The sequence below is a fragment of the Heterodontus francisci genome, chromosome 36 (assembly GCF_036365525.1).
Source record: "Heterodontus francisci isolate sHetFra1 chromosome 36, sHetFra1.hap1, whole genome shotgun sequence".
In the NCBI taxonomy this organism is placed as follows: Eukaryota; Metazoa; Chordata; class Chondrichthyes; order Heterodontiformes; family Heterodontidae; genus Heterodontus; species Heterodontus francisci.
The window spans coordinates 6,230,286-6,257,991 of record NC_090406.1 but is presented as its reverse complement, the minus strand read 5'-3'; the positions used below and the strand labels follow the sequence as shown (position 1 = coordinate 6,257,991).

Below are 27,706 nucleotides of genomic sequence, written 5' to 3'. Positions count from 1 at the left end.
CCATATTCCTTGATTCCCTTAGTATCCAAAAATCTATCAGTCTCAGTCCTGAATATACTCATCATCTGATTATCTACAGCCCTCTGTGGTAGAGAATTCCAAAGATTCACAACCCTCTGAGTGAAGAAATTTTTCTTCATCTCAATCCTAAATGTTCAACCCCTTATTCTGAGACTATGATCCCATTTTCCATATTCCCAAGCTAGGGAAAGATCCTCCCAGCATCTACCCTGTCAAGCCCCTAAAGAATTTAATATGTTTTAATGAGATCACCTCTCATTCTTCGGAACTTCTGGGAATATAGGCCTTGTCTACTCAATCTCTCCTCATAGGACAATTCCTTCATCTCAGTAATCCCAGGAATCAATCTAATATAATTGCTGTGTTTTTTTTTATAGAACATAAATTGAAAATCAATAGGAGCCTCCACACAGAATTCGGCTGCAACTTCTGATCACCAGTTATCAAAATCTTTGTTTAGGATCAGAAAGTGCCAAAAAATCCCCCATAAAATCTTCTTTGTCGAACTCTATAATTGCAGTAATTTATCAGATAGCGGAAAATCCAGCTCATCTGGATTTCTTACAGGAATCACCCTTATTAAGTTCTCCTCGCATAGTTACAGCAATCACCACGGGGAGACGTGGGGAGGAGGAGGAGGAGGGGGGTGTGGAGGCAGTGAGTGTCATCCATTAGACAGAGACACAAGAAACAGAACAAAAGAAAACAGCATTAAAAAGAGAGGGCGGGAGAATAGGAAGAAACAGAGAAACTGAAGTGGGTGGGACGAAGGAAACACAGAAATGGAGAGAGAAAAAAGCAGAGAGAAAAAGAGAAAGGGAGAGGGAGATAAAGAAATGGAGAGTAAAGCAAAAAGAAAAAGACGTAAAAATAGCAGAAGCAGAGAGAGATAGAAAAACTGAGAGAATAAAATAGTGACAGACAGAGGAAGAAAGAGAGAGGAAATGAGAGACAGGAAAGTAAAAGGAACCATGAGATAGAGGCTAACCTCAACAAGGAAAAGCCTGTTGCTTCACAGGCAAACCTTTCCGTCTCTCGCACTCTCAACAACACTATTGGCCGGATTTTATTCCTGCAACAGGGATCCCGGAGGCAGGCTGGAAGGTGGGGGGAGAACCTGCCTCAGCCCTCTGTCGGACCCCCGGTGGAATTCCACAGCGGGCAGGCAATTAACTGCCTTCCATCGGGAATGCTGTCCCTTTAAGGGACAAGCTCCCGCCTCCAAAGCTGCCAGCCAATCAGAGGGCCGGCAGCACTGCGGTACCGGTAGCGCCACCGGGAGCAGAGACCACTGCCAGTCAGGCACGCCCCGGTGACGGGGTTGCGGGGTGGGGGTGGGGTTAGTGATGATGGGAGGGAGGTGGTCTTCCCAGGGGACGGTGTCACCACCAAGGGGGGGGGGGGGGCCTGTATTGCCCCCAAAGGAGGGGGTCCCCAACCCCATTAAGAGGCAGCCAGGTCTCATCTGATGGCATCTCCCCGGGGCAATGGGCCCCATCCAGCTTCAAGAAAATGGAGGTGGAAAGAGGCCCTTAAGTGGCCATTGGCTTGGGGCACCCCAGCCATTTTGTTTGACCCCCTGCCTCCGTGCCCTTCTTCAAGGGCAGAACAAAATTCTGCCCCCCTGTATTTATTTAGCACCTTTAACACAGTAAAATGTCTCAAGGTGCTTCATAGGAGCGTCATCAGATAAAATTTGACATCGAGCCACATAATTAGTGCAGGTGAGGTAAAGGTTGGTCAAAGTTTAAAGGAGGATCGTAAAGGAGGGCAGAAAGATTGTCGCCCTCCACACCTCAGTGATCCTCCTCTGTCCATCCTCAGCTCCACATTCCACCTGCCCCACTCCGGGGTCAATTTGTGTCTCACTCTCGCACCATGTGCCCCTAAAGCTGAGGTGGTAGAGGGTCCAGAGCCTCACTGGAATGGGTAGGAGGCGTGGGGTAAGTGTGGGGGCAGGATGAAGAGTGATCATTAACATCTGCGGTTTGAGTTCAAATAATACAGTTCAGAACGCAGCACCATTTTCCTCTCTACTCCCAGTTTATCCGCTTGTCCATAACCTACGGGTGATACCAGCCATCCCCAGAGGCATTGAAAGGGACCTGATGCTACATGAGCAGGATAGCTGGAAGCAGCTTTTCTGCTCATGATTACTTCGATTCCTTGCGTGTTTTGAGTTATTTCCAATATTTGGTCAACTTGCTGGAAAACTTTTCGCTGCCCCTATAAAACTGTCGCTCCCTTTATCTCCTGACATTTCCATGTTCCCCACCCCACCCACCCCCCGCCCCCCTAAGGTCCTGCTGCAGCCTTGTCATGGTGGACCTCCCCAATGAGTCACCCTCCACCCCGTCAGCTGCCTATACAACGCGCCATTGGTGCTTGAAGCTCATCTATTCAATGCTAATGTGACACGACCACAATTGTTTGGGCCATCTCACCAACTACCTCGGGCAGGGGTAGGTGGATGATGCAAACAGCCTGGTCCCATCAGAAAATAACCTTTGCTAATCATCTCCTTGCATCCTCACTGCGTGAAATCAAGGCTCTTCGTCTGGTCTCTTCTACCACTGTAACTCAGATTTCCCCTGCATCTCTAAACTGCGAGACTCCTCGCCTCCCTCCGTCTTCTCCAGTACTGAGGGAGTGCTGCATTGCCCGAGGTGCTGTCTTTCGATGAGATGTTAAACCAAAAACCCGTCCGGCCCCTCAGTTGGACGTTAAAGATCCCATGGCACTATTTCGAAGAAGAGAGGGGAGTTCTCCCCAGTGTCCTGGCCAATGTTTATCCCTCTGCCACCAGTACTAAACCAGATTATCTGGTCATTATCACATTGCTGTTTGTGGGATCTTGCTGTGTGCAAATTGACTGCTGCATTTCCTACATTACAACAGTGATTACACTTCAAAAGTACTTCATTGGCGGGAATGCCCTGAGATCAGGAAAGGCGTTAAAAAAAAGTCATTTTTTTTTTTCTTTCTATCTCTTTTAAAACCCGACTTGTGGAGACCTGGACAGTGCTTCCTAATTCACCTCACCTTCCTTTGTATGTTACCCCCTTTGATCCATATCCCTTGATACCTTTACCTCGCGAAAATCTACTGATCTCAGTCTTCAAAGCTCTAATTGACCCCCAGAATCCACAGCTTTTTGGGGGAGAGAGTTGCAGATTTCCGCGACCCTGTGTGTAAAGAAGTGCTTCCTGACATCAGCCCTGATAAACCTGGCTCTAATTTTAAGATTATGTCACCTATTTTCTACTAGTGGAAATAGTTTTTCTGCATTTACTCTATCGAATCCCTTTATTATTTTAAACACTTCGATCAGATCACCCCTCAAAGATCATCCCTCAATCTTCTGTACTCAAGGGTGTAAAAGCCAAGTTTAAATAACTTGTCCTCATTATTTAACCCTCTAAAGCCCGGGTATTGTTCTGTTTGCCTGATTACAAATGCTTGGGAATTACTCTGTAGATATTCAGTCAGAAATGGGGGGTACAAACAATCCCAGGAATCAACAGCGAAAAAAATTATTTTGCTGGAATATTCCATGACACAATATTCATGTTCAACGTATGAGGTAACTATGTGTTCACATTCCCATTTACTGCAAAGTATATTGGAGTCAAAGGAGCTTTCTTCCTTTGCAAGGAAGATAAGATCATCCGTCTAGACATCAGATCTCAACGCTAATCTCAGCCAAAGTTATCACCAGCTCAGAGTTGTTAAAGACTTTTTATTGCACTGCGTTTAACTGTTAACTTACATGGAGCACTTACATTTTGAAGGAGGTTGTAGTAAAACTGAGAGGAGCTGCATTAATTACTGAAATTATTGAGCTCTTTCAAATACATCTATATCCTTTCTGAGATAGAGTGTCTAAATCTACACACTACACTCTGGAATTGGCCTCTTTGATGAACTATATGCTGTCGGGATGACTTGATCCAACTTGTAGTTCAATGCTCTCCAAGTTGCCTTCATTCTCAATTTATTTGGAATTTGGAGCACAGAATTGAGGCCCAGCTAGTCCATGCTGGTGTCTATGCTCCACATGAGCCTCCTCCCCCTACTTCATCTCGCCCTATCAGACACTTTTCTATGCCTTTTTCCCTTCCCCTTAAATACATCTTTTCTATTCACCTCAACTGCTCCCTGTGGTAGTGAGTTCCACATTCTCACCTGTCTCTGGGTAAAGAACTTTCACCTGAATTTCTTATTAGATTTATTAGTGACTATTTTGTATTTCTGGTCCCTCGTTCTGGAGAAATTTTTCCTCTCAGAGGGCCGTGAGTCTTTGGAATTCTCTTCCTCAAAAGGCGGTGGAAGCAGGGTCTTTGAATATTTTTAAGGCAGAGGTAGATAGATTCTCAATAAGCAAAGGGGTGAAAGGTTATTGAGGGTAGGCAGGAATGTGGAGTTGAGGTTACAGTCAGATCAGCCATGATCTTATCGAGGGACCGAGGTGGCCTGCTCCTGCTCCTAATTCGTATGTTCGTATGACTCCCCCTATCCCCTTACCCCCTTCATAGCTTTCAAGACCACTATCAGGTCACCTCTCAGTCTTCTCTTTTCTGAACATAACAGCTCCCTCCAGTTTTCCTGATGAAAATAACTCCTCAAATCTGGTATTATCCTTGTCAATCTTTTTGGCATCTTCTTCAATGCTTCTATATTATTTTTAGCAATTATTTGGATCACTTACCATCGTAAAACCTGTCTGATTTTCCTTGCTTTGATTTTCCATGAGAAGGATTCTCCACTGGGAGGGTTCCCCACCGGGTGGGAATCCACTCTGAATTTACTGCTCAGGCAGTGAAGGAGAAAATTAACCCCGTGTTTACTGTTGATATTGTGTGTGACCTGTGCTGGCGCCTCTTGTACTCATTGTGCTGGTAGAAACCCCCAAAAGCAGCTCGCCAGATCTGCCTGGCCCTGAAGAAAGAAATAGGATTTTCTGGGGAATGGCCTTAGGGAGACCAGCACGTCATAGAAGTCAATATAAAGTCAGTTAAAGAGAGGCGAGAAGGAATTGAGCAGATAGAGGAGCATGAGATTGGGTCTGCGAAAGCCTGAGAGAACTTGGAGGGATAGAAATTCATAGAATTTTACAACACAGTAGGAGGACATTCAGCCCATCGTGTCTGTGCTGGCTATTTGAAAGAACTATCTAATTAGTACCACTTCCCTGTTCATTCACATAGCCCTGCAAATTTCTCCACTTTAAGTGTTTATCAAGTATTTATAATATCTAAAATATAAAACTTGATGGGGTAGATACTGAAAACATGTTTCCTTTGGCTGCAGAATCTAGAACTAGGGGGTCACAATCTCAGAAGAAGGAGCGGCCATTTAGGATCGAGATGAGAAATTTCTTTACTCAACGGGTTGTGAATCTTTGGAATTCTCTACCCTAGGGGACTGTGGATGCTCAGTTGTTGAGTATATTTAGATTGATAGGTTTTTGGATACTAAGGCAATTAAGGGAGTTGGGGATAGTGCGGGAATGTGGCGTTAAGGTAGAAGATCAGTCATGATCTTACTGACTGTTGGCACATTCTTGAAGGGTCAAATGGCCGACTCCAGCTCCTATTTCTTATGTTTTTAAGTAATTCACTTTTTAAAGTTACTGTCAAATCTTCTTCCACCATCCTTTCAACCAGCACGTTGCAGATCAAAACAACTCACTGCATTTAAAAAAAAAATCCTTCTCATCTCCCTTCCTGGTTCTTCTTTCAATTTGTCAAATTGAACTGTAACACAAAACAGACAATAAATGAGTCAATGAAAATAAAAAATCATTCAGAGTTTTAAAATAGGCAACAGATTCACTTCCATTATCATTTTCTACATTACAACAGTGACTACATTTCAAAAGTACTTCATTTGCTGTAAAATGATTTGGGACGTCCTGACATCATGAAAGGCGCTAAATTGAAACTGCCTATGTAAACTTTCATGCTGTAATTACAGCTTCCAACAGTGGTGGCGCTCTAGTGCCTCACGCTGTATTGCAAAAAAAGCAGCGTGTTTATTGACACCACTGTCAGCCAATGAGTTAGAGGTGGAGTGGGACTTACAGCAGAACTCAAACAAAGTCTATTTAAATAGTGCACTGCAGCAAACAGTCTACAGAGTCTATTTAAAAAGAGTCTGTAGAAATAACAGCAAACAGAAATCTTGACAAAAATTATAGCAACTTCTCCCAATAATCGCAGGGTAATTTTGTCAGCAAGATGTAGTGAGTGGTGACTAGTTACATAGCACAAATTATTTCCATAAAATAAATCCCAGTCACTTAAAGAGATGCAGTCTCCAGGCCTGATTGATGAGGGAAATTACCCAATCATTGTCCATTCTGGCCATGAATAGCAGTGCCCAAAGACAATCCCACACTTTAACCACATCTGTTTCCCTATTCGCCAAATTGCTGACAATTTAACCATAAATTTGTTTTTAACCATAAATTATATCAAGTTGAAGCATGGACTTGATGGGCTGAAGGGCCTCCTATGCTGCAAATGATTCTGTGACTCTATGTAATAAAATAAAGACTGAATGTATTACATTATCTGTGTGTCTGAATCCATTTTTCCTGAAAACTACACTAGGTCTTCGCAGTGTTAACCCTGGCTCAATGGGCAGCACTCTCACCTCTGAGTAAGAAGCTTGTAGCTTCGGGTTGAGCACAAACTCTAAGCTGACACTGCCAGTGCAGTACTGAGGGAGTGCCGCACTCGCGGATGTGCTGTCTTTCAGATGAGATCTTGAACCGAGACCCTGTCTGCCCTCTTAGGTGGACGTAAAAGATCTCACGGCACTATTTTGAAGAAGAGCAGGGGAGTTCTCCCTGGTATTTATCTCTCAACCAACATCACTAAAATAGATGAATCAGTCATCAATTAGCAGACCTTGCTGTGTGCAAATTGGCTGCTGTGCTTCCTAAATTACCACGCTTCAAAAAATACTTCATTATCTGTAAAGCGCTCTGGGATATCCTGGGATCGTGAAAGATGCTACAGAAATGGGAGTTCTTTCTTTCACTCCCCATGTGCTGCACCACAGGAGATTGACTTAATCTTATAAAAAGGAAGAAAATTGGCTTGCCAATGGAGGGCAGAAGGTGATAAAAGGAGAGGACTCTTGCTGAGGCTGAGATGGGGGCAGTGTCTAACAGAGCTTCACAGGGATGTATTCCTGGTGCTTAAAGTATTCATAAAACTCAGACTCACAAGGTGCAAAGAAAATCAGTTCGCTGCACTGAAAACTAGGCTTGGTAACAATACTGGGACTGCAGTGTATCACAAAAGGCAACAAACACTAATTAGTAAAGACTGGAATATGCCAGCCTGTGATTTTCTGCTTCAAATATCAACATAATTCATGTGCGCTGTGAATTGTTATTGAAGTAAACTTACACACTGCAGCAGGCTTAGGAGGTACAGGTGATTTTGGACCTATTGTTCCCAAAGCTCTCCACCACTGGGGGTTTTCCTCACCTCATGTCTGGGTCTATTGATGACTCACTGATAGAGATTGATCGCTGTGATTAGTCAACAGCTCCATTATCATTGTATCAGGCAGCTACCAGGATGGTTAAATGCAAACTAGATGGACCTAGGTCTTTTATCATCTGGCCAGTCCTTTGTTCTTAAACACTGTTCATACAAGCAAATGCCTTCAACCATGTCGAAGTGCTTTGTCATAAGCAACAATAGCTTGCATTTATATAGCACCTTTAACATAATAAAACATCCCAGGGTGCTTGACAGGAGTGTTATCAAACAAAATTTGACACCAAGCGACATAAGGAGATGTTAGGACAGATCTCCAAAAGCTTGGTCAAAGAGGTAGGTTTTAAGAAGTGTCTTAAAGGAGGAGAGAGAGGATTAGAGGCGGAGAGCTTTCCCACTTCCAATTGCCTCACCCAGTCAAGCAGCCTCCCCCACCCCACCCCACCCCACCTCCTCCATCTCTAATATTTTTTATAACCAAAAAATTAAACTGTTCAAAGAAACTGAAGAAAATAACCTATTTTTATTTAATGCCCTTGTGGGTGTTGCTCGCAGCAGTGTCCTGGCGATGATCTTTAATTCCCAGAAACTCCAGGGCAATCCTGGAGGGTTGGCAACTCTACTCACCTCCCTCATGGTTAAGGCAGCCTTCTGTACTCCTAGACATTAGAATTCCATCCCCTACACTTCTCTCCTCACACGTTCTCAAAACTTCCTTGTCAATTCTTTCAGTCGCCTTCCCCAATCTTCTCTGACTACAGGATATAATCTCTATATTCATCCTCCTCGTTTGAAGTTCTACGCCTCAGTACAGTTATTTTTGTCCTTAATCTTAATTACAAAATCAATTCTAACTGAACATTGATTAATTAAATCTTCCCTCTACAACCTAGATTCGCTTAAAACCTAAGATAAACTTATGTCTTCCCTCCTATTCTTTTCAACTTGTTGGCGTCCAGCACTGTGGGTCTTGACTCTCCACGTGAATTTCTAAGTTCCTGCCAGTCCACATATATAACTTGTGTGCTATCCTGTGTGCAGCAACTTGCCAAAGCTTTTTCGACAGCACCTCCCAAACCTGCAACCTCCACCAGCTGGAAAGACTATGGCAGCAGATGCATGGGAACACCACCACCTGCAAGTTCTCCTCCAAGCCACACACCATCCTGACTTGGAAATAGATCGGCATTCCTGCACTGTTGCTGGGTCAAAAACCTGGAACTCCCTCCCTAACAACACTGTGGGTGTACCGACACCACATGGACTGCAGCAGTTCAAGCAGGTGGATCACCACCACCTTCTCAAGGGTAATTACCTCATCTGCGTCTATGTCACCCCAAGGCTCAATTACTCCACCTCTCTCCCTCCTTGATCTCTCAAGCTGCAACATGTTGCCTGGTCTGGAGGGCATTAGCTATGAGGAGAGGTTGGATAAACTCGGATTGTTTTCACTGGAACGACGGAGGTGGAGAGGTTTACAAAGTTATGAGCGGCATGGACAGAGTGGATAGTCAGAAGTTTTTTCCCAGGGTGGAAGAGTCAGTTACTAGGGGACATAGGTTTAAGGTGAGAGGGGCAAAGTTCAGAGGGGATGTGCGAGGCAAGTTCTTTACACAGAGGGTGGTGAGTGCCTGGAACTTGCTGCCGGGGGAGGTGGTGGAAGCAGGTACGATAATGACATTTAAGAGGCATCTTGACAAATACATGAATAGGATGGGAATAGAGGGATACGGTCCCCGGAAATGCAGAAGGTTTTAGTTTAGGCAGGCATCAAGATCGGCGCAGGCTAGGAGGGCCGAATGGCTTGTTCCTGTGCTGTACTGTTCTTTGTTCTCCAGAACACTGCTGCCCCTATCCTCTCCCACACTAAGTCCCACTCCCCATCCTACCCCTTGTTCTCACCAACATGCAGTGGCCCCTCCCATTCCCAATGCAACAAATCTTTGTTTATGTCCCTTTGCTGCTCCCTACTTCTGCACCCTCCTCCTACCCTCTGCTCTTTTGACTCTTTTACATTGTTGCCCTTTCCCCATTTTCAGTTGTATTGGCCTGCACTTTGGAGCTCTCTCTCTAATCCCCTCCACTTTGTCAATTCTCTCCACTCCTTCAAAAGTCTCCATATTACCCAGCTCGCTGACTGTGATCACCTCCCCTAATTCTCCTCCTACATCTGCTTGGTACACTTTTCTCACTTGTTTCAAAATATATCATTACAGTAAAGATGCTATATAAATGTTGTCACTGCCCTGTATGTGACACAGTGAAGCTTACCTATTATCCTACATGATGCACCTCAACTGGCTTTGCCAGCCAGACCGAGATAGGCCACTTTTCCCTATGTAGAGTCACAGATACAAACTCACATTCTTGTAATCCATAGGGATAAATGATTGATGCATCAATGTATTGTCCTAACCAACCAACTCTACTGCTGGGAAAGGAAGAAAAACTTGCATTTATATAGCATCTCTCACAACCTCATGACATCCCAAAACATTTTACAGCCAATGAAATACCTTTGAAGTGCAGTTGCTGTTGTAATGTAGGAAACAGTAATGTGATAACGACCAGATAATTTGTTTCTAAGTGATGTTTTTTGAAGGATAAATATTGGCCCAGGGCACCAGTTTGAACTCCCCTGCTTGTCTTTGAATAATGTCATACAGTCTTTGAATTCCACCTAAGAGAGAGTCTCACCTAAAAGGCGGTATCTCCAACAGTGCAGCACTCCCTCAGTACTGCACTGCAGTGGCAGCCTGAATTATGGGTTTGGAGTAGGATTTGAATCCATGACCTTTTGACCTAGAGGTGAGAATTCTACAGCTGACACCGGTAGAGGGCTGAGAGACAGGGAGATTATCGTGCTCTCACTGCTTCCACCAACTTGTGTCTTCTGCAGTAAAGAAGAGGCAAAGGCATTGGAGAAGGAACTCTACGAGGAATACAGATTTGGACAGCAGCAACTGATAGAGATCGCTGGACACAGCTGTGCCCTGGCAATAACAAAGGTAGGCGACTCACGGTCATCCTCTTCCAAGCCTTTCAACCTCCCCTCCGTGCCACTCGGACTGGTACGAGCCAACACAGGATACAACAGGTACACAAAGAGCATGCAGCACCACGGCGCAGCCTTTAGTCACACTGCTCCTCCCTCTGCCACACAAAGACTTGGGCACACTGGCTCACAGCACAGAGGGAAGAGGCTGTAGGTCAGCACAGTGACAGCCTCAGTTAACCACCAGTGTTTGAACTGTCGCAAATGCTGCTCAGCTCCAGCTCCTGATCAACGAAACAGAGAGTTCCTCTGATTCCGCTGTTCTGCTGAGCTTCTCAGGAAAGGTGGCAAGATTTATTTACATCCCATTTCAGCATTACAAACAAACGCTTTACAAGTTCCAGCAGGGAAGTTAGCACACGTTCAACAATTGACATACCAGGTAGACACAATATTCAGATGTAAGATTTTCAATGCACATTCTTTTAACAAAGTAGAAAACTCCTCAATCAAATTTCACATGGATAACACTGGTATATATTCATATCGATATAACATTGGTATACATTAATTTCAGTGCAGTACTGATGTCTCCCATTGTCTCCCGAGACAAGGAGGCCAAAGAAGAAGAAGACTGATGTGTATTCTCACACTGGTATCATACCTGTGTACATTGTATCACTGATACAGTGCTGGTGTATATTGATTTAATATGTTATTACTTTGGGATTAATTAGAGGTTAATCGCTGCTGGTGCAGAAAGATTGTAAATTGGCAGATGCTTGTAAATTAGTGCCTCCAGGTAAAGACAAACTAGTATCAAATGATACTCTTTATTCGTCTACTTTTGACAATTTCATGTGTCATGCCTGAAATCAACAGGACAGATTCAAGACATAAATCTTATTGATATAATTGGGTACAGAAATACAAATCATTAAAAAGTAGCGATTAAGGTTGCCAAGGCCATAAAAAAAAGCAAGCCAGGCAACGAGCTTCCTTTCCAGAGGGACACAATTGAAAAGCAGAGAAGTTATGATAATCTTGGTTAGACCACATTTGGAATACTGTGAACAGTTCTGGTCACCATATTATGAAAAGGATATAGAGGCACTGGGGAAGGTACGGGAGAGAGCAGAACTAGGAGCTATGAATAAAAGGTTGCTACTAATAAATCCAATAGGTAATTCAGGAAAACTTCTTTATCCAGAGAGTGGTGAGAATGTGGAACTCGCTACCACAGGGTGTGGTTGAGGCGAATAATGTTTATTGCATTTAAGGGGAAGACGTGAGGGAGAAAGAATTGGAAGGTTTTGTTGATAAGAATGAGATGAGGTAAGGTAGGAGAAGGCATGTTTGGGGCATAAACACTGGCATGGTCCAGTTTGGCCAAATGGCCTGCTTCTGTGCTGTAAATAATTTGTAATAAAATTTGCATCTAACTCAACTCAATCACACTTGACTCTGACCTTCGATACAGAAGCACGACAATCTTAATAAATGGAAGAAAAAGTCAGACACTGACCTGGAGTCTGAAATGTACATCTGAAGTACAATTATGCGGATTCTTACAGGGAGGGGTCTTAAAGCAACAGGCCGGGATCGCAGCAGCTCTTCACAACCGCACTCCAGACTGCTTTGAGCAATGCCACAGGATATCTGCTAGTATGTAGAGGAGTTTACATAGCAGAGGTCCCAGGCCAGTATTCGCAGGTATAAAAACATAAGAAATAGGAGCAGGAGTAGGCCATTCAGCCCCTCAAGCCTGCTTCACCATTCGATAAGATCATGGCTGATCTTTCACCTCTACTGCACTTTCCCAGCCTATGTCCATATCCCTCGATTCTCTCAGTGCTCCAAACATCTGTCGACCACTGTCTTGAAAATATTGAATAACTGAGCATCCACAGCTCTCTGTGGTAGAAAGTTCAAAAGATTCGCAACCCTCTGAGTGAAGAAATTTCTCCTAATCTCAACCCTTTACCCTCAGACCATGCCCCCTATTTCCAGCCAGGGGAAACACACTCTCTGGAGCTAATTCATTTGTCACAATTGAGTAACAGCCATTGATCCCTATTCTTTGTTTCAAAGTATTAAAAGCCAATTAATTATCCAATCCCAACAACTCCCAGTTTTATAGAGGGAGGCCGTTCAGCCCATCGGGCCTGTGCCAGCCCTTTGGTAGAGCTCTCCAAATCGCCCCAACCTTCTTGTCCTTCATCTTAGTAATTGTCCAATGAAAGTCATCATGCATCACATGATGGAATGAAACCGAACGGACCACCCGGCATCGACCTAGGCACTGGACACGAAAATGGCAAACCCAGCCCTGTCGACCCTGCAAAGTCCTCCTTACTAACATCTAGCGGCTTGTGCCAAAGCTGGGAGATCTGCCCCACAGACTAGTCAAGCAGCAGCCTGACATAGTCATACTCACCGAATCATACCTTACAATGTCCCAGACACTGCCATCACCATCCCTGGGTATGTCCTGTCCCACCGGCAGGACAGACGCAGCAGAGTTGACGCAATGGTATACTGTTGGGAGGGAGTTGGCCTGGGAGTCCTCAATATTTACTCCGGACCCCATGAAGTCTCATGGCATCAGGTCAAACATGGGCAAGGAAATCTCCTGCTGATTACTACCTACCGACCTCCTCCACCACCCCCCCCACCCCTTAGCTGATGAGTCAGTACTCCTCCATGTTGAACAGCACTTGGAGGAAGCACTGAGGGTGGCAAGGGTGCAGAATGTACTCTGAGTGGGGGACTTCAATGTCCATCACCAAGAGTGGCTCGGTAGCACCACGACTGACCGAGCTGGCCAAGTCCTAAAGGACATGGCTGCTAGACTGGGTCTACGGCAGGTGGCGAGGGAACAAGAGGGAAAAATATACTTGACCTCGTCCTCACCAATCTGCCTGTTGCAGATGCATCTGTCCATGACAGTATTGGTAGGAGTGACCATCACACAGACCTTGTGGAGACGACGTCCCGCCTTCACATTAAGGATACCCTCCTTTGTGTTGTGTGGCACTATCACCGTGCTAAATGGAATAGATTTCAAACAGATCTAGCAATGCAAAACTGGGCATCCATGACACGCTGTGGGTCATCAGCAGCAGCAGAATTGTACTCAACCACAATCTGTAACCTCATGGCCCAGCATATCCCCCACTCTACCATTTCCACCAAGCCAGGAGACCAACCCTGGTTCAATGAAGAGTGCAGGAGGGCATGCCAGGAGCAGCACCAGGCATAGCTCAAATGAGGTGTCAACCTGGTGAAGCTACAACCCAGAACTACTTGCGTGCCAAACTGCGTAAACAGCATGCAATAGACAGAGCTAAGCGATCCCATAACCAATGGTTCAGATCTAAGCTCTGCAGTCGTGAACGGTGGTGGACCATTAAACAACTAACTGGAGAAGGTGGCTCCACAAATATCCCCATCCTCAATTATGGGGGAGCCCAGCACATCAGTGCGAAAGATAAGGCTGAAGCATTTGCAACAATCTTCAGCCAGAAGTGCCGAGTTGATGATCCATCTCGGCCTCCTCCTGAAGTCCCCAGCATCACAGATGCCAGTCTTCAGCAAATTCAATTCACTTCACGTGATATCAAGAAACTACTGAAGGCACTGGATACTGCAAAGGCTATGGGCCCTGACAATATTCCGGCAATAATACTGAAGGCCTGTGCTCCAGAAATTGCCGCACCCCTATCCAAGCTGTTCCAGTACAGCTACAACACTGGCATCTACCCGGCAATGTGGAAAATTGCCCAGGTATGTCCTGTACACAAAAAGCAGGACAAGTCCAACCCGGCCAATTACCGCCCCATCTGTCTACTCTCAATCATCAGTAAAGTGATGTCATCGACTGTGCTATCAAGCGGCACTTGCTTAGCAATAACCTGTTCAGTGATGCTCAATTTGGGTTCCGCAAGGGCCACTCAGCTCTTGACCTCATTACAGCCTTGGTTCAAACATGGACAAAAGAGTTGAAGTCAAGAGTTGAGGTGAGAGTGACTCCCCTTGACATCAAGGCAGCATTTGACCAAGTACGGCATCAAGGAACCCTAGCAAAACTGGAGTCAATGGGAATCAGGGGGAAAATTCACCGCTGGCCGGAGTCATACCTAGCGCAAAGGAAGATGGTTGTGGCTATTGGAGATCAATCATCTCAACTCCAGGACATCACTGCAGGAGTTCCTCAGGGTAGTGTCCTAGGCCCAACCATCTTCAGCTGCTTCATCAATGACCTTCCTTCAATCATAAGGTCAGAAGTGGGGATGTTCGCTGATGATTGCACAATGTTCAGCACCATTCACGACTCCTCAGATACTGAAGCAGTCCATGTAGAAATGCAGCAAGACCTGGACAATATCCAGGCTTGGGCTGATAAGTGGCAAGTAACATTCGCACCACACAAGTGCCAGGCAATGACCATCTCCAACAAGAGAAAATCTAACCATCTCCCCTTGACATTCAATGGCATTACTATCGCTGAATCCCCCACTATCTTGGGATTATCAATGACCAGAAACTGAATTGGAATAGCCATATAAATACCATGGCTACAAGAGCAGGTCAGAGGCTAGGTGAGTAACTCACCTCCTGACTCCCCAACACCTGTCCACCATCCCCAAGGCACAAGTCAGGAGTGTGATGGAAACTCTCCACTTGCCTGGATGGGTGCAGCTCCAACAACACTCACGAAGCTCGACACCATCCAGGACAAAGCAGCCTGCTTGATTGGCACCCCATCCACAAACATTCACTCCCTCCACCACTAACGCACAGTGGCAGCAGTGTGTACCATCTACAAGATGCACTGCAGCAATGCACCAAGGCTCCTTAGACAGCACCTTCCAAATTCATGACTTCTACCACCTAGAAGGACAAGGGCACCTGACACATGGGGACACCACCACCTGCAAGTTCCCCTCCATCCTGACCTGGAACTATATCGCAGTTACTTCACTGTCGCTGGGTCAGAATCCTGGAACTCCCATCCTAACATCACTGTGGGTGTATCTACCCTCCATGACTGCAACAGTTCAAGAAGGAAGCTCACCACCACCTTCTCAGGGCAAATAGGGATGGGCAATAAATGCTGGCCTGGCCAGCGATGCCCACATCCCATGAATGAATAAAAAAAAAAGCATCCACAGGATATTCAGTTTTTTCTTGGCTTGACCTATGTTCCTAAACCCATCTTGGCACAGAAACATCACCTTTGCTCTGGTTAGCTGGAGTTATTTCCCTCCATGTTTTTTCTATTATACCAGTTAAGACGACAGGTTGTCTGACCTTTAATAAAGAATTTAAACAATAACTTTTTACCAATCATCTGGTTCTTGCCTGACGTTTAATGAGCTGCAAAATATTTCAACCATGGCTCCCAATATTCCTGCCTTTGTTTCTTTGATTATTATTGGATGCATTCCATATGAATATTCCAATTATTATAGTGACCATTTTATGATTTTCTTGCCTCATTTTGCTACCTTCCCTCTTGATGGTGCCAAGTCTTACTGGGACCATTACCTCACCCACCTGGCAATTCTCCATAGCTGAGCCAGACAGTCAGTGCCAGAGAGCTCTTTGACTGTTGTGGATTTCACAACTGAACTTGATTCTTTCCTGACCCAAGATCTCACCCATCCCCTGATATTCACCCATGTTACTTCCATTGCTGAATTGCAATCAGAAAGAAAGAACTGGGAGGAACAAATTGGGGAGGCAGTGGCATGGCGGTAATGTCACTGGACTATTAATCCAGAGCCCAGGCTAATGTTCTGGGGACATGGATTCGAATCCCACCACAGCAGGTGCAGTGGGTAGCTTTGAATTCAATTAATAAATCTGGAATTAAAAGCTAGTCTAATGGTGACCATGAATCCATTGTTGATTGTTGTAAAAACCCATCTGGTTCACTAATGTTCTTTAGGGAAGGAAATCTGCCATCCTTACCTGGTCTGGCCTGCATGTGACTCCAGACCCACTGCCATGTGGTTGACTCTTAAATGCCCTCTGAAATGGCCTAGCAAGCAACTTTGTTCAAGGGCAACCAGGGAAGGGCAATAAGTGCTGGCCTAGACAGTGATGCCCACATTCCACAAACAAATAAAAAAAAAACTTGCATTTATATAGCACCTTTCACAACCTCAGGATGTTCCAAGGTACTTTACAGCCAATGAAGTACTTTTGAAGTGTAGTCCACTGTTGTAATTGGCAGCCCATTTGCACACAGCAAGATTCCAAGATCAGCAATACGGTTAAGATCACAAATAATCTGCTTTCTTTCTTCACTGATGTTAGTTGAGGGATAAATATTGGCCAGGGCACTGGGGAGAACTCCCATGTTCTTCCTCAAAATAGTGCATGGGATCTTTTACATTCCCCTGAGAGTTCAGCACCTTCTACATTCACTTAGTACTATACTGTGATGTTAGCCTAGATTGCATTGTTATAGTCTCTGGAGTGAATTCTGAACCCACAGCCTCCCGAGTCAGACAGCGAGCAGACCGACTAACACCTACATCAGGAGCACGATCACTTATTAATTAGTTCTGGGAGATTGAGGTCAATTGTTGCATCCTCCACTGCCACCCTGAGTAATGTCAGCCAATAGATCTTAGAGCTTTTGACCTCCTGATTCGATGAAGCGCAGCTACCCACTGCACCTACCATCCAGGACACTGGGGGGAACTGCTTCTCAGGACCCATCTGCTCCTCCACCGGGGAGGCTTGACCCAATCAGGCCCTAAGCTACTCCAGAGAGAAACATGTGGAAACGCTAACCATCCTGCCCTTTGGAATGCTGATGGGATCAGGTGGAATGCTGTTTTTCTTTGCTCCCGTCCGATTTTATTCCCCTTCGAGGTCAGTAGAGAGTAATATTGAGCAGGATGAAAAAGCAGAGATTTCGATTAAAATTAAACCCACCTCATGATGTAAAAAGTTATCTGTCACCAGCTCCAACACACTGTTATTCACTTCCCTAAGCTCCTGCCTTTAAAGTGGCCCCACTTTCTTTTCAATAACAGCCACAGTGGCCCCATAAGGGAGTGGGACTGGGTGAGTTGCTCTTGCAGAGAGCCAGCATGGACACGATAGGCCGAATGGCCTCCTTCTGTGCTGTAACCATTCTTTGACGCGATGATTTTCTCTAGCATTCTTTGCAATTACCTCATTCCCCCAATTTCCACCTTTCATCCCAGGTTATATTTTGGGTGAAAATTTGTTTTACTTTTGTTTTACTTTTGTTGAGCCAGTGTGGACACGATGGGCTGAATGGCCTCCTCCTGCACTGTAACAATTCTGTGATTTTATGTGTTTTCCAGTCCTGATCTTAACACTCGCCTTCCCTAACATCCACTAACAATATCTCCCAAACTGGCGATCTCTAACACCTAGAAGAACAAGTGCAGCAGATACATGGGAACACCACCACCTGCAAATTCCCCTCTAAGCCGCACATCATCCTGCCTTAGAACTATATCGCCGTTCCCTCACCATCACCATCACAGAATCCTGGAACTCGCTTCCTAACAGCACAGTCCACCACGTGGACTGCAGCGGTTCAAGAAGGCAGCTCATTACCACCCTTCTCAAGGACAGTCAGGAATGGGCAATAAATGCCAGTGACGCCCACACCCCATGAATGAATAAAATAAAAATGTGGAACATAAATAGCAGCATAGACCTGTAGGGCTGAATGGACAGTTGCTGTGTTGTGTATTCCATGTAACTGAGCAGTGGCCGAGGATCGAGACTGGGAGCAGGGGGTCTGAATAACTTTGTACCACACCCAATAGTGCATTTACCAATAAGGTCATTAGCGAGGTGTTGTTTTAGCTTCTGTTTCTCTCTCTCTGCTGTCTCTTCTCTCCCCCATGGATTGATGCAGGATAAAAGGCACTGTTTATAAATTGTGGTTATAAACTGATGGAGTGCTGGCAGGAGCCAGTGTTAAATCCAGACCTAAGTATAACTTACTGTCGTGTCTCCCTCTGATGATTTTTGGATCTCTGGAATGCTTTTCAGACTGGCAGCCCGCTGCTGTGCGTGAGAGTTATAAAGAAATCATCCTTTTTATTTGACTCAATACAGCCATAACAGAGTGGCTGGTCATCCATCTAGGACCATTGGAACAGGAGGAGGCCATTCAGCCCCTCGAGCCTGTTCCGTCATTCAATGAGATCATGGCTGATCTGGGACCTAACTGCATATTCCTGTCTTTGTCCTGGATCCCTTAATGCCTTTAGTGAACAAATTTTAACAATCCCGTATTTAAAATTAACAATTGATCCAGCATCAACTGAAGTCTGCAGAAGAGAGTTCCACAATTCTACTACCCATTGTGTGTAGACGTGTTTCCTAATTTCACTCCTGAAAGGTCTGGCGCTAATTTTTAGACTATGCCCCTTGTCCTCGACTCTCCAACCAGCGGTAATCGCTTCTCTCAATGTAAAGAAAAGCTTGAATTTATATAACGCTTTTCATAACCACCAGATGTCTCAAAGCACTTTGCAGCCAATGAAGTACTTTTGGAGTGCAGTCACTGTTGCATTGTACGAAACATAGCAGGTAATTTGCGCACAGCAAGCTCCCACAGAGAGAAACGTGATTATGACCCAGATCATCTGTTTTTATGATGTTGATTGAGGGATAAACATTGGCCAGGACAGCGGGGAGACCTCCCCCACTCTTCTTCAAAATAGTACCATGGGATCTTTTACATCCGCCCGAACAGGCAGGTGGGGCCTTGGTTTACTATCTCATCCAAAAGACAGCACCTTCAACAATGCAGCAGTCCCTCAGTACAACACTGGCCTTGATTTTTATGCTGCAGCCCTGGAGTGGGAATTGAACTCAGAACCTTGCAACTCAGAAGTGAGAGTGCTACCAACTGAATCACAGCTTACAAAATGTACCCTATCTGTTCCTCTCATTATCCAGAAAACTTCACTCAAATCACAACCCCATTTTATAATCTCTCCTTGTAATTTGACCTTTGGAATTCAATACATTCTGGTAAATCTACACTGCACCCTCTCCAAGGCCAATAAATCTTTCCTAAGGTCTGGTGCCCAGAACTGCTCACAGTATTCCAAATGTGTTCTACCCAGGGCTTTGCATCATGACTTCAACCCCCTTGTATTCTAGTCCTCTAGATATAAAGGCCAGCATTCCATAGCCCTTTTGATTAATTTCTGTACCTATCCACGACATTTTAATCATTTAGGTACATGAATCCCTAGGTTTCTTTGGACCTCCGCTATTTCCAGCTTTGCACCATTTAGAAAGGACTCTAATTCTATCTTTTTCAGGTCCAAAGTGGATGATCTCACATGTTCCAACATTGAAATCGTTCTCGCAGCTACAGCTCAATCGAGAAACCTTGGGCCTTAAAGGGCACCAAGAACATTCATGGTGGGGCCCTTGCGCGCAGTCATCCCCACACCCCCCTCCCCCAACCCCGCACTCCCCGACTCATTAAAGCCAACCCCAATGGAGGTGAATGGGCCGCTTCTCTCTGGTGCTAGGACTCGTGAGCATTGACAGGTCGCTGCGTCCCCCTGTTTGACTGGGCCTCCCCTGGGCCCCCCCTGGGCCCCATGCAATAATGCCACCTGTGTTCAGTGTTGTTTGTGTTGGCCTAATTACGCCAGGGCTTTTGGAAAGACAGGCCATGTCATTGTTACCACCTCTTACCCCATCCCTTAGAAAGGTCCCACAGGGCCTCAAATACAAAGAATTGCTTTCAAGTGTGGTAATTGTTGCTTTAGAGGCAAACATGACAGCCATTTTGGCCCAAACAGTTAATTAGCCTCAAACGGTTAAATTAGGCCCAAACAGTTAGTTAGCCCCCAACGGTTAAATTAAGACCAAACAGTTAATTAGGCTGCATTAGTTAATTAGGCCCAAACAGTTAGTTAGCCCCAAATGGTTAAATTAAGACCAAACAGTTACAATTAATTAGGCCCAAATGATTAAAGTTCAAGATTAGAGTCTGTCTGATTTACCTTCTCAACGTAGAGATAATTCTAGGAATAAGCAGCTGGCAGCCTGTTCTCCGAGAACACAGGGCAGGGAGAGGCTTTTAACAGCTGACTCTTCAGCCCTAGCCCCTTGTAATTGGATCCCACAAACACTCCTCAAATCCCTAATCCCTTCTTCCTGCAGACACCTTCAATTTCCTTTTGACTCCATTTATGCTATCTTAATTTATGTCTTTCCCTGGTGACTTTTCCCATTGTTTTGTTCAAGAATCTCTTTTTTTAACATAGCATTTTACAGTTCAGAAACAGGTCATCAGACCCACCTGGTCTGTGCTGGTGTTTATGTTCCACATGAGCCTCCTCCCAACCCTCTTCATCTCACTCTGTCAGCATATCCTTCTATTCCTTTCTCCTTTGTGTGTTTATCGAGCTTCCCCTTAAATGTATCGATACTATTCACCTTAACCACTCCCTGTGGTAGAGAGTTCCACATTCTCACCAATCTCTGGGTAAAGAAGTTTCGGCTCAATTCCCAATTGGATTTATTAGTGACCATCGTATATTTATGGTCCCCAGTTCTGTCACCCCTACAAGTGGAAACATCTTCTGTGCATTTATTCTTCATAATTTTAAGACATTACGCTTCCCCTCAGCCTTCTCTTTTCTAGAGAAAAGAGCCGCAGTCTGTGCCATCTTTCCTGATAGGTACAACCACTCAGTTTTGGTATCACCCTAGTAAATCTTTTTCAGAGCCTCTACATCCTTTTTTGCAATATGGAGACCAGAACTGTGCTTCCGTTTTTATGTCTGACGTTCCTGAGCCTAGAATTCCCAGAGGGTTCTCCCGATCTCCCTGCCTAATTCTGGTTGAAGATCTGCGGAATCCCCCGAGTGAAACGGAACAAAGATGTCTGTTCATGCCGATTCTCCTGGATTTCTGGCAGTCTGTCAGGCAAAGCCAATCAAGAAGGCCCTGTGTGAACTCTCACCACCAACCCCCCCCCAACCTTTCACCTTGAACCTGCCTCTTTGATAATTTGCCTTGATCAACTTTGTCAATTCCATTGCAAATTCAATGAGATTGCCTGGCAGTCTCTGATCAGGAACTGAAGGGTTTGACACATTTTTGAAAGTATTTTACGAATAGTTTCCAGAATTTGCACCTTTTCCTTTAATTCTTACTGGAGTTGCCAACTCGGGTCGGACGTATTACTGGACCTTCCATCTTCACCACTCCACCTAATCAAGCAACCTTATTCCCCCCATCTCCAATACTTTTATAAAAGCAAAATACTGCGGATGCTGGAAATCTGAAATAAAAACAAGAAATGCTGGAATCACTCAGCAGGTCTGGCAGCATTATCTCTGCTTCTCTTTTCACAGATGCTCCAATACTTTTATGTCTAATAAGTAAAACAGTTCAAAGAAGATGAAAAATAACACTTTGTTTTAATGTCCTTATGATTGTTGTGATCTGGAACGCGCTGCGTGAAAGGGCGGTGGAAGCAGATTCAATAGTAACTTTCAAAAGGGGAATTAGATAGGCAGCTGAAAAGGAAAGATTTACAGGGCTAAGGGGAAAGAGCAGGGGTATGGAACTAATTGGATAGCCCTTTCAAAGAGCCAGCACAAGCACGATGGGTTGAATGGACTCCTGTGCTGTATGAATCTGTGACACACTCTCCCGTCATCAATCTGATGGCAACACGTATTGTATTCACAAAGAGGCTGCAAAATAAAAATACTCTGAGCTAATGTGGAAAGGCGAAACTAATTTGAAAGCAGATTGCGCATATTTTAAAATCCTTCTGTGATAATCAGAGGATTATTAATATTGTTGCTATTCTAAGATGTTCTCACTACATGTGGGCCATTGATTCTTTGCATTCACTGGAGTTGCTTAATATAACTTCATATCTAGCGGGCATATTGGATTTCACACTGAAAGTTTTCAGTGTCTTGAACAAAGCAGAAGGAAGCGGTCAGTAAACTGATATAATTCAGAGAGAGTCATTAGTTAGATTCACATAGCACAGAAGGAGGCCATTCGGCCAATCGTGCCTGTGCCAACTCTTTGAGAGAGCTAATAGAAATGCTGGAAACACTCAGCAGGTCTGGCAGCATCTGTGGAGAGAGAAGCAGAGTTAACGTTTCAGTTCAGTGACCCTTCTTTGAGAGAGCTATCCAATTCGTCCCACTCCCCCTTGCTCTTTCCCCATAGCCCTGCAAATTTGTCCTCTTCAAATATTTATCCAATTCACTTTTGAAAGTTATTATTTAATCTGCTTCCACCATCCTTTCAGGCTGCGCATTCCAGATCATGACAACTCACAGCATGAAAACAATTCTCCTCGTCTCCCTCCTGGCTCTTTTGGAAATTATTTGAAATCTGTGTCCTCTGGTTACTGACCCTCCTGCAAGTAAAAACAGTTTCTCCATTTTTCTCTTATCAAAACTCTTCATAATTATAAATCTCCTCCAAACCCAGATCTCATCTCTCAACATAACCAAACTCCCTCATCCCTGGTTCAATTCTAGTAAATCTCTTCGGCGCCCTTCTCATTAAAGGCCTGCTACCCGACCCAAACCCAATGGGACCCGATGACATGTGTCGGGTTCGGGCTCGGGTCAGGCCGGATCGGACACGCTCTATCACCACCTCAGGTAAGTGACTTTAATGTTAATTTACTTTTTGGACTTTAAAGGTGGTTTTGCTACAGTTATTTTAAGCTTGTGCAGGTAAGCAACAAAGTGAAAAATGGAAAGTAGGTTAACTGGTAGTCAGGTCGGGTCGGATGTGGGAAAAAATGGAAGGACTCAGGCCGAGTCAGGCTCAGGGTCGGATGGGGTTCTGTCGGGCTCGGGTTGGGTCTCATTTGCAGACCTGAGCCGGCTTTCACTTCTCATAACCTTGACCGCCTTCCTCAAGTGTGGTGCAGCTGTGGCCTAATCAAGGTTTTATAAAGGTTTAGCATAACTTCCTTGCTTTTTTACTGAGGCTTCTGTTTGTCAGGTCCAGGATCCCATATGCTTCTCAACTTGCCTCACTATACTGGAAGATTGATCTGCAGTGCAGTTCCACAATCACTACTAGCCTCCAGTAACACAACAAATTAGCTGTTTTAATCTAGTGGTAAGCCAGACTGAGTAGCTTCTACCCAGCTCTTATGTGCTCACAGTATAGAATGACTCCTGTTTTGGAAGTAACTGAATGGGTAATTTTATTCAGAAAGTTCACAGGCTCGTTTATGTGGGAAATTGAAAATCTCACATGTGTGCAATACGGTCTGTTCTTCTGAGGTTGGGACCGAAGTGTGTTTCCCCAACTCTGTATCTAACCTGTTTTTTTTCACTCTGTATCTTTTTCCTTTTTCTTTATATAAGGCGGCCTTTATACCCCAGGCCCCTTTTATTTTGCTTGAGGGGGCCTTTATTCCCCAGGCCCCCTTTATATACATTTTAAATAAATAACTTTATTAAAACGGATAAATAAAACAAAACTCAAATTAAAATGCCATTCTCGGCGTCAATTCTGCACTCCAATCCCTGCGGCGCCAACCGGTCGCAGAAGGCCTCAAGCGCACTGGCGGACACCGCATGCTCCTCCTGCAGGGACAACCGGGCGCGAATGTAACCGCGGAAGAGGGGCAGGTAATCAGGGCAGACGGACCCCCCCGACGGCCCGCAGCCTGGACCTGTGAATTGCCACCTTGGCCAGGCCCAGGAGCAGACTGACGAGGAGATCCTCCTCTCGGCCCACGCCCCTCCGCTGCGGGTGCCCAAAGACAGGAGGATGGAGCTGAAGTGCAGCCAGAACTTGAGGAGCAGCCCCTTCAAATACTCAAACAGGGGCTGCAAACTCGCACACTCCATATATACGTGGAACAGGGCCGCAGAAATTACAAGCAGCCTTGGAGTCCGTGAACCTGCTTAAAAGTCTATTGCACAGGACTGTCCTGTGCAGCACGCACCACCCCAGGTCCCCAATATAAATGGGGAGGACTCCCACGTAGAGAGACCTCCAACAGGGTTTCCCTCACCGCCAGATGGCAACACGGAATGCCAGGGTGTGTCTGGCCGGCTGATGAGGGCAAGGAAGTGGAGAGTGTGCAGGAGCAGCTCGTACAGGAAACCCTTCCAGGCCATGTAGAATGGCATGGAGGGCATTTCCAAGAGGCAGCTTGGGTTCGGCGGGACCAACTCCCGAGGAGGGTTTCGGGGCCTGGGTCCAATGAGCAGTTCCAGCCAAGCTGGGTCAGCACTCCCGAGCCACATCGTCACCCGCAGTGAGGGGCATCCCAGGGGCTTCGGCTACACTTCTGGCTGTCGGTCCATTCCCGGAGCTGGCCACCCGGACAGTCGAGGCGCCCTCCTCTGCTGGCGGGGGAGCACCCTGACTGGAGACGACCATGTTCCAGACTCTGAATAGATCCCGGTAAAAGACAGGCAACTCCCTCAGAGAAGCGTGGCTAACATTCTCTGCCATGAGCTGCGTGTCGTCTTGAAGGCAGTGACACTGGCAGAAAAAATACATCGCCAGCGCACACCATCTGGGAGGACGCTCGACGTACAGGTATCTCTACAGGGTCCGAAGGCAGAGAGTCGCAGCCTGGGTGCGGACACACACCAGCGATTGGCCGCCCTCCTCAATTGGGAGACTCAGGACCGCGGCAAATACCCAGTGTTTCCTCTTGCCCCAGAAGAAATCGACGAGTTTGTTCTGGATCTTGGCGAATGCAGGGGGTGGGGCCAAAGTGACCAACCGGTACCACAGGATCAAGGTCACCAGTTGGTTTATGACCAGCACTCAGCCCCTGTAGGAAAGCACTCAGAGCAGTCCAATCCAGCACCCCAGCTAAGTGGTGACTTTCATCTCCAACTCCTGCCAGTTTGCTGGCCAGGCTTCCTCAGCGGGGCTAAAGTGGACTCCCAGATAGAGGAGATGTGCGGTGCTCCACGCAAAAGGCGTCAACTCCTCCGGTAGGGAGTCCACCGGTCACTGACCCACCAGGGAGTCTGGAACATTTCTCCCAATTGATCCTCGCGGAGGACGGGGCAGAAAAGGTCTGCTGGCAGTCATGCATCCTCCACAAGCCAATGGGATCTGTGACCGTGAGGAGCACATCATCAGTGTAAGCCGAGAGGACGACCCACATGGCCGGCTCGCGCAGAGCCAAACCCGTCAACCTCCTGCGAAGCAGGCACAGGAACGGCTCCAAGCAGATGGTATACAATTGGCCTGACATGGGACATCCCTGACGCACTCCTCTCCCAAAGTGAAGAGGTGCCGTCAAGGACCCATTAACTTTGACCAGACATTCTGTGGCGGTGTATAAAAGTCGGACCCGGGCCACAAAATGCGGCCCGTGTCCGATTGCATGCTGAGTCACAAAAAGGGATACTTGATCTACCCTGTCAAACGCCTTCTCCTGATCGAGGGAGAGAAAGGCGACCGTCAGATCAGTCCTCTGGGAAAGATGGATCAGGTCCCGGACCAGGTGGATGTTGTTCTGGATGGACCGGCCCAGGATCATGTAGGACTGGTCGGGGTGGGTCCTTTGGGCCAGCACGGAGCCCGGGCAAAGTTCTTATAATCCATGCTGAGGAGGGAGACCGGACTCCGGTCCAGTTCTTAAGCAAGCAGAGATCGCCCCTCTTCGGCAGCAGGATGATGACCGCCCTATGCCATGAGAGGGGCATCTCCCCAGTCAACAGGCTTTCCCTCAGGAACCATGCCTAATCGTCCGCAAGGACATCCCAGAATGCCCTGAGGAACTCCACAGTCAGCCCATCCAGCCCCGGGGATTTGCCTCTCGAGAGCTGATGGAGGGCGCCAGTCAGCTCCGCCAATGTGAGCGGAGCCTCCAATCCTTCGGCGCCCTCCGCGCTGACCTTCGGCAGGTCCTCCCACAAAGCTCTGCGCGTGTCCTCGCTAGAACTAGAAAGAACAACACACTGTAATTGGTACGGACCAGGAGGCCCATTCCCTCCGGATCCATGATGGAGGATCCATTGTCGGCCAGCAGCTCGACAAACTGCTTACAGACCCCCCGCCATTGTTCCAGTGAGTAGAAGAAGGGTGAGGCGCGGTCCAAATCTTCCAGGATCTGGATCCGCGACCTCACATATGTGCCTCGGGACCCTATGAGCTGCAGGACCCACAGCGCACCCTTCTTCTCTTTCTACGCCTGCCACAGGGCTGGGTCCGAGATGGCATGACCGAGGTGGAAGTCCAAGTCGAGCACATCCCTCTCTAGGCGCCTGATCTCGGCCTCCCACCTCTTGGTCGACCCTTTTGCGTACTCCTGACAGAAGATGCAGATGTGAGTCTTGCCCTCATCCCACCATAGCCTCAAGGAGGGGAGGCCCCCCTGCTTCCTTCTCCAGTCGGCCCAGAATCGACGGAATGACTCCCAGAATCGCTTGTCCTCCAGCAGCCAGTTATTAGTGCTAGTACATGGAACCTGCCCACGTGTGGAGCGGAGTGAGCTCCGCCCATACCAGGTGGTGGTCCGAGCACGGCACCAGCCACATGGAGGCTGCTGAGACCTGGGAGACGTATGCCTGCGAAATGTAGAGGCGGTCGATTTGGGACCCTCCTCCTCCAGAACTCCACGTGAAGACGCTGGAATTGGGATAGAGATTCTGCCAGACGTCCACCAAGTTGAGGAAGCTGATCAGTCCCCTCAACTTCTCCACCGATGCTTGGTCACGCTGGGGACTGGAGCGATCCCTCATCTTGAGGGTACAGTTGAAATCCCCTCCAAGGATGATGCACTCGCCGCTATCGATAGAACTCAAGAGAGAGGACATTTCTTCAAAGAAGTGCACTTGCAACGTGCGGGCCTGGGCGCGTACACATTCACAAAGCAGCCTGGCACAAACTCCTTGACCCCCAAGATCTCCGGCTGAAAATTCGGGGCCAACAAGATAGCCACCCCACTAGAAATAGGGGTGAGGTGACTCAAGCGGCCCCTACCCTGCCACTTCAGGAGCCAGATGGCTTCGTCTCCCAGGACATTGTGGATTTCCTGCAGAAAGCTCACTGCATATCTCCCTTCCCTGAGGACTGAGAGATTGTGAAATCTGTGGTGAGATCCCCTGCTGCCATTGATGTTGAGGCTGGTTATGGTTACCTGCATGTCAAAAGTACTTGGAAACCT

At 46.4% G+C, this 27,706-nt stretch overlaps 1 protein-coding gene across 1 annotated transcript in view; it reads left to right on the top strand.

Moving 5' to 3' along the window:
- Nucleotides 1-27,706, top strand: part of yjefn3 (YjeF N-terminal domain containing 3) — a 79,936-nt gene that overhangs the window by 19,027 nt on the left and 33,203 nt on the right. The window contains exon 2 of the mRNA XM_068015788.1: nt 10,438-10,546. Within this exon, the coding sequence (XP_067871889.1) occupies nt 10,438-10,546 (109 nt within the window). The remainder of the gene's footprint in view (nt 1-10,437; nt 10,547-27,706) is intronic.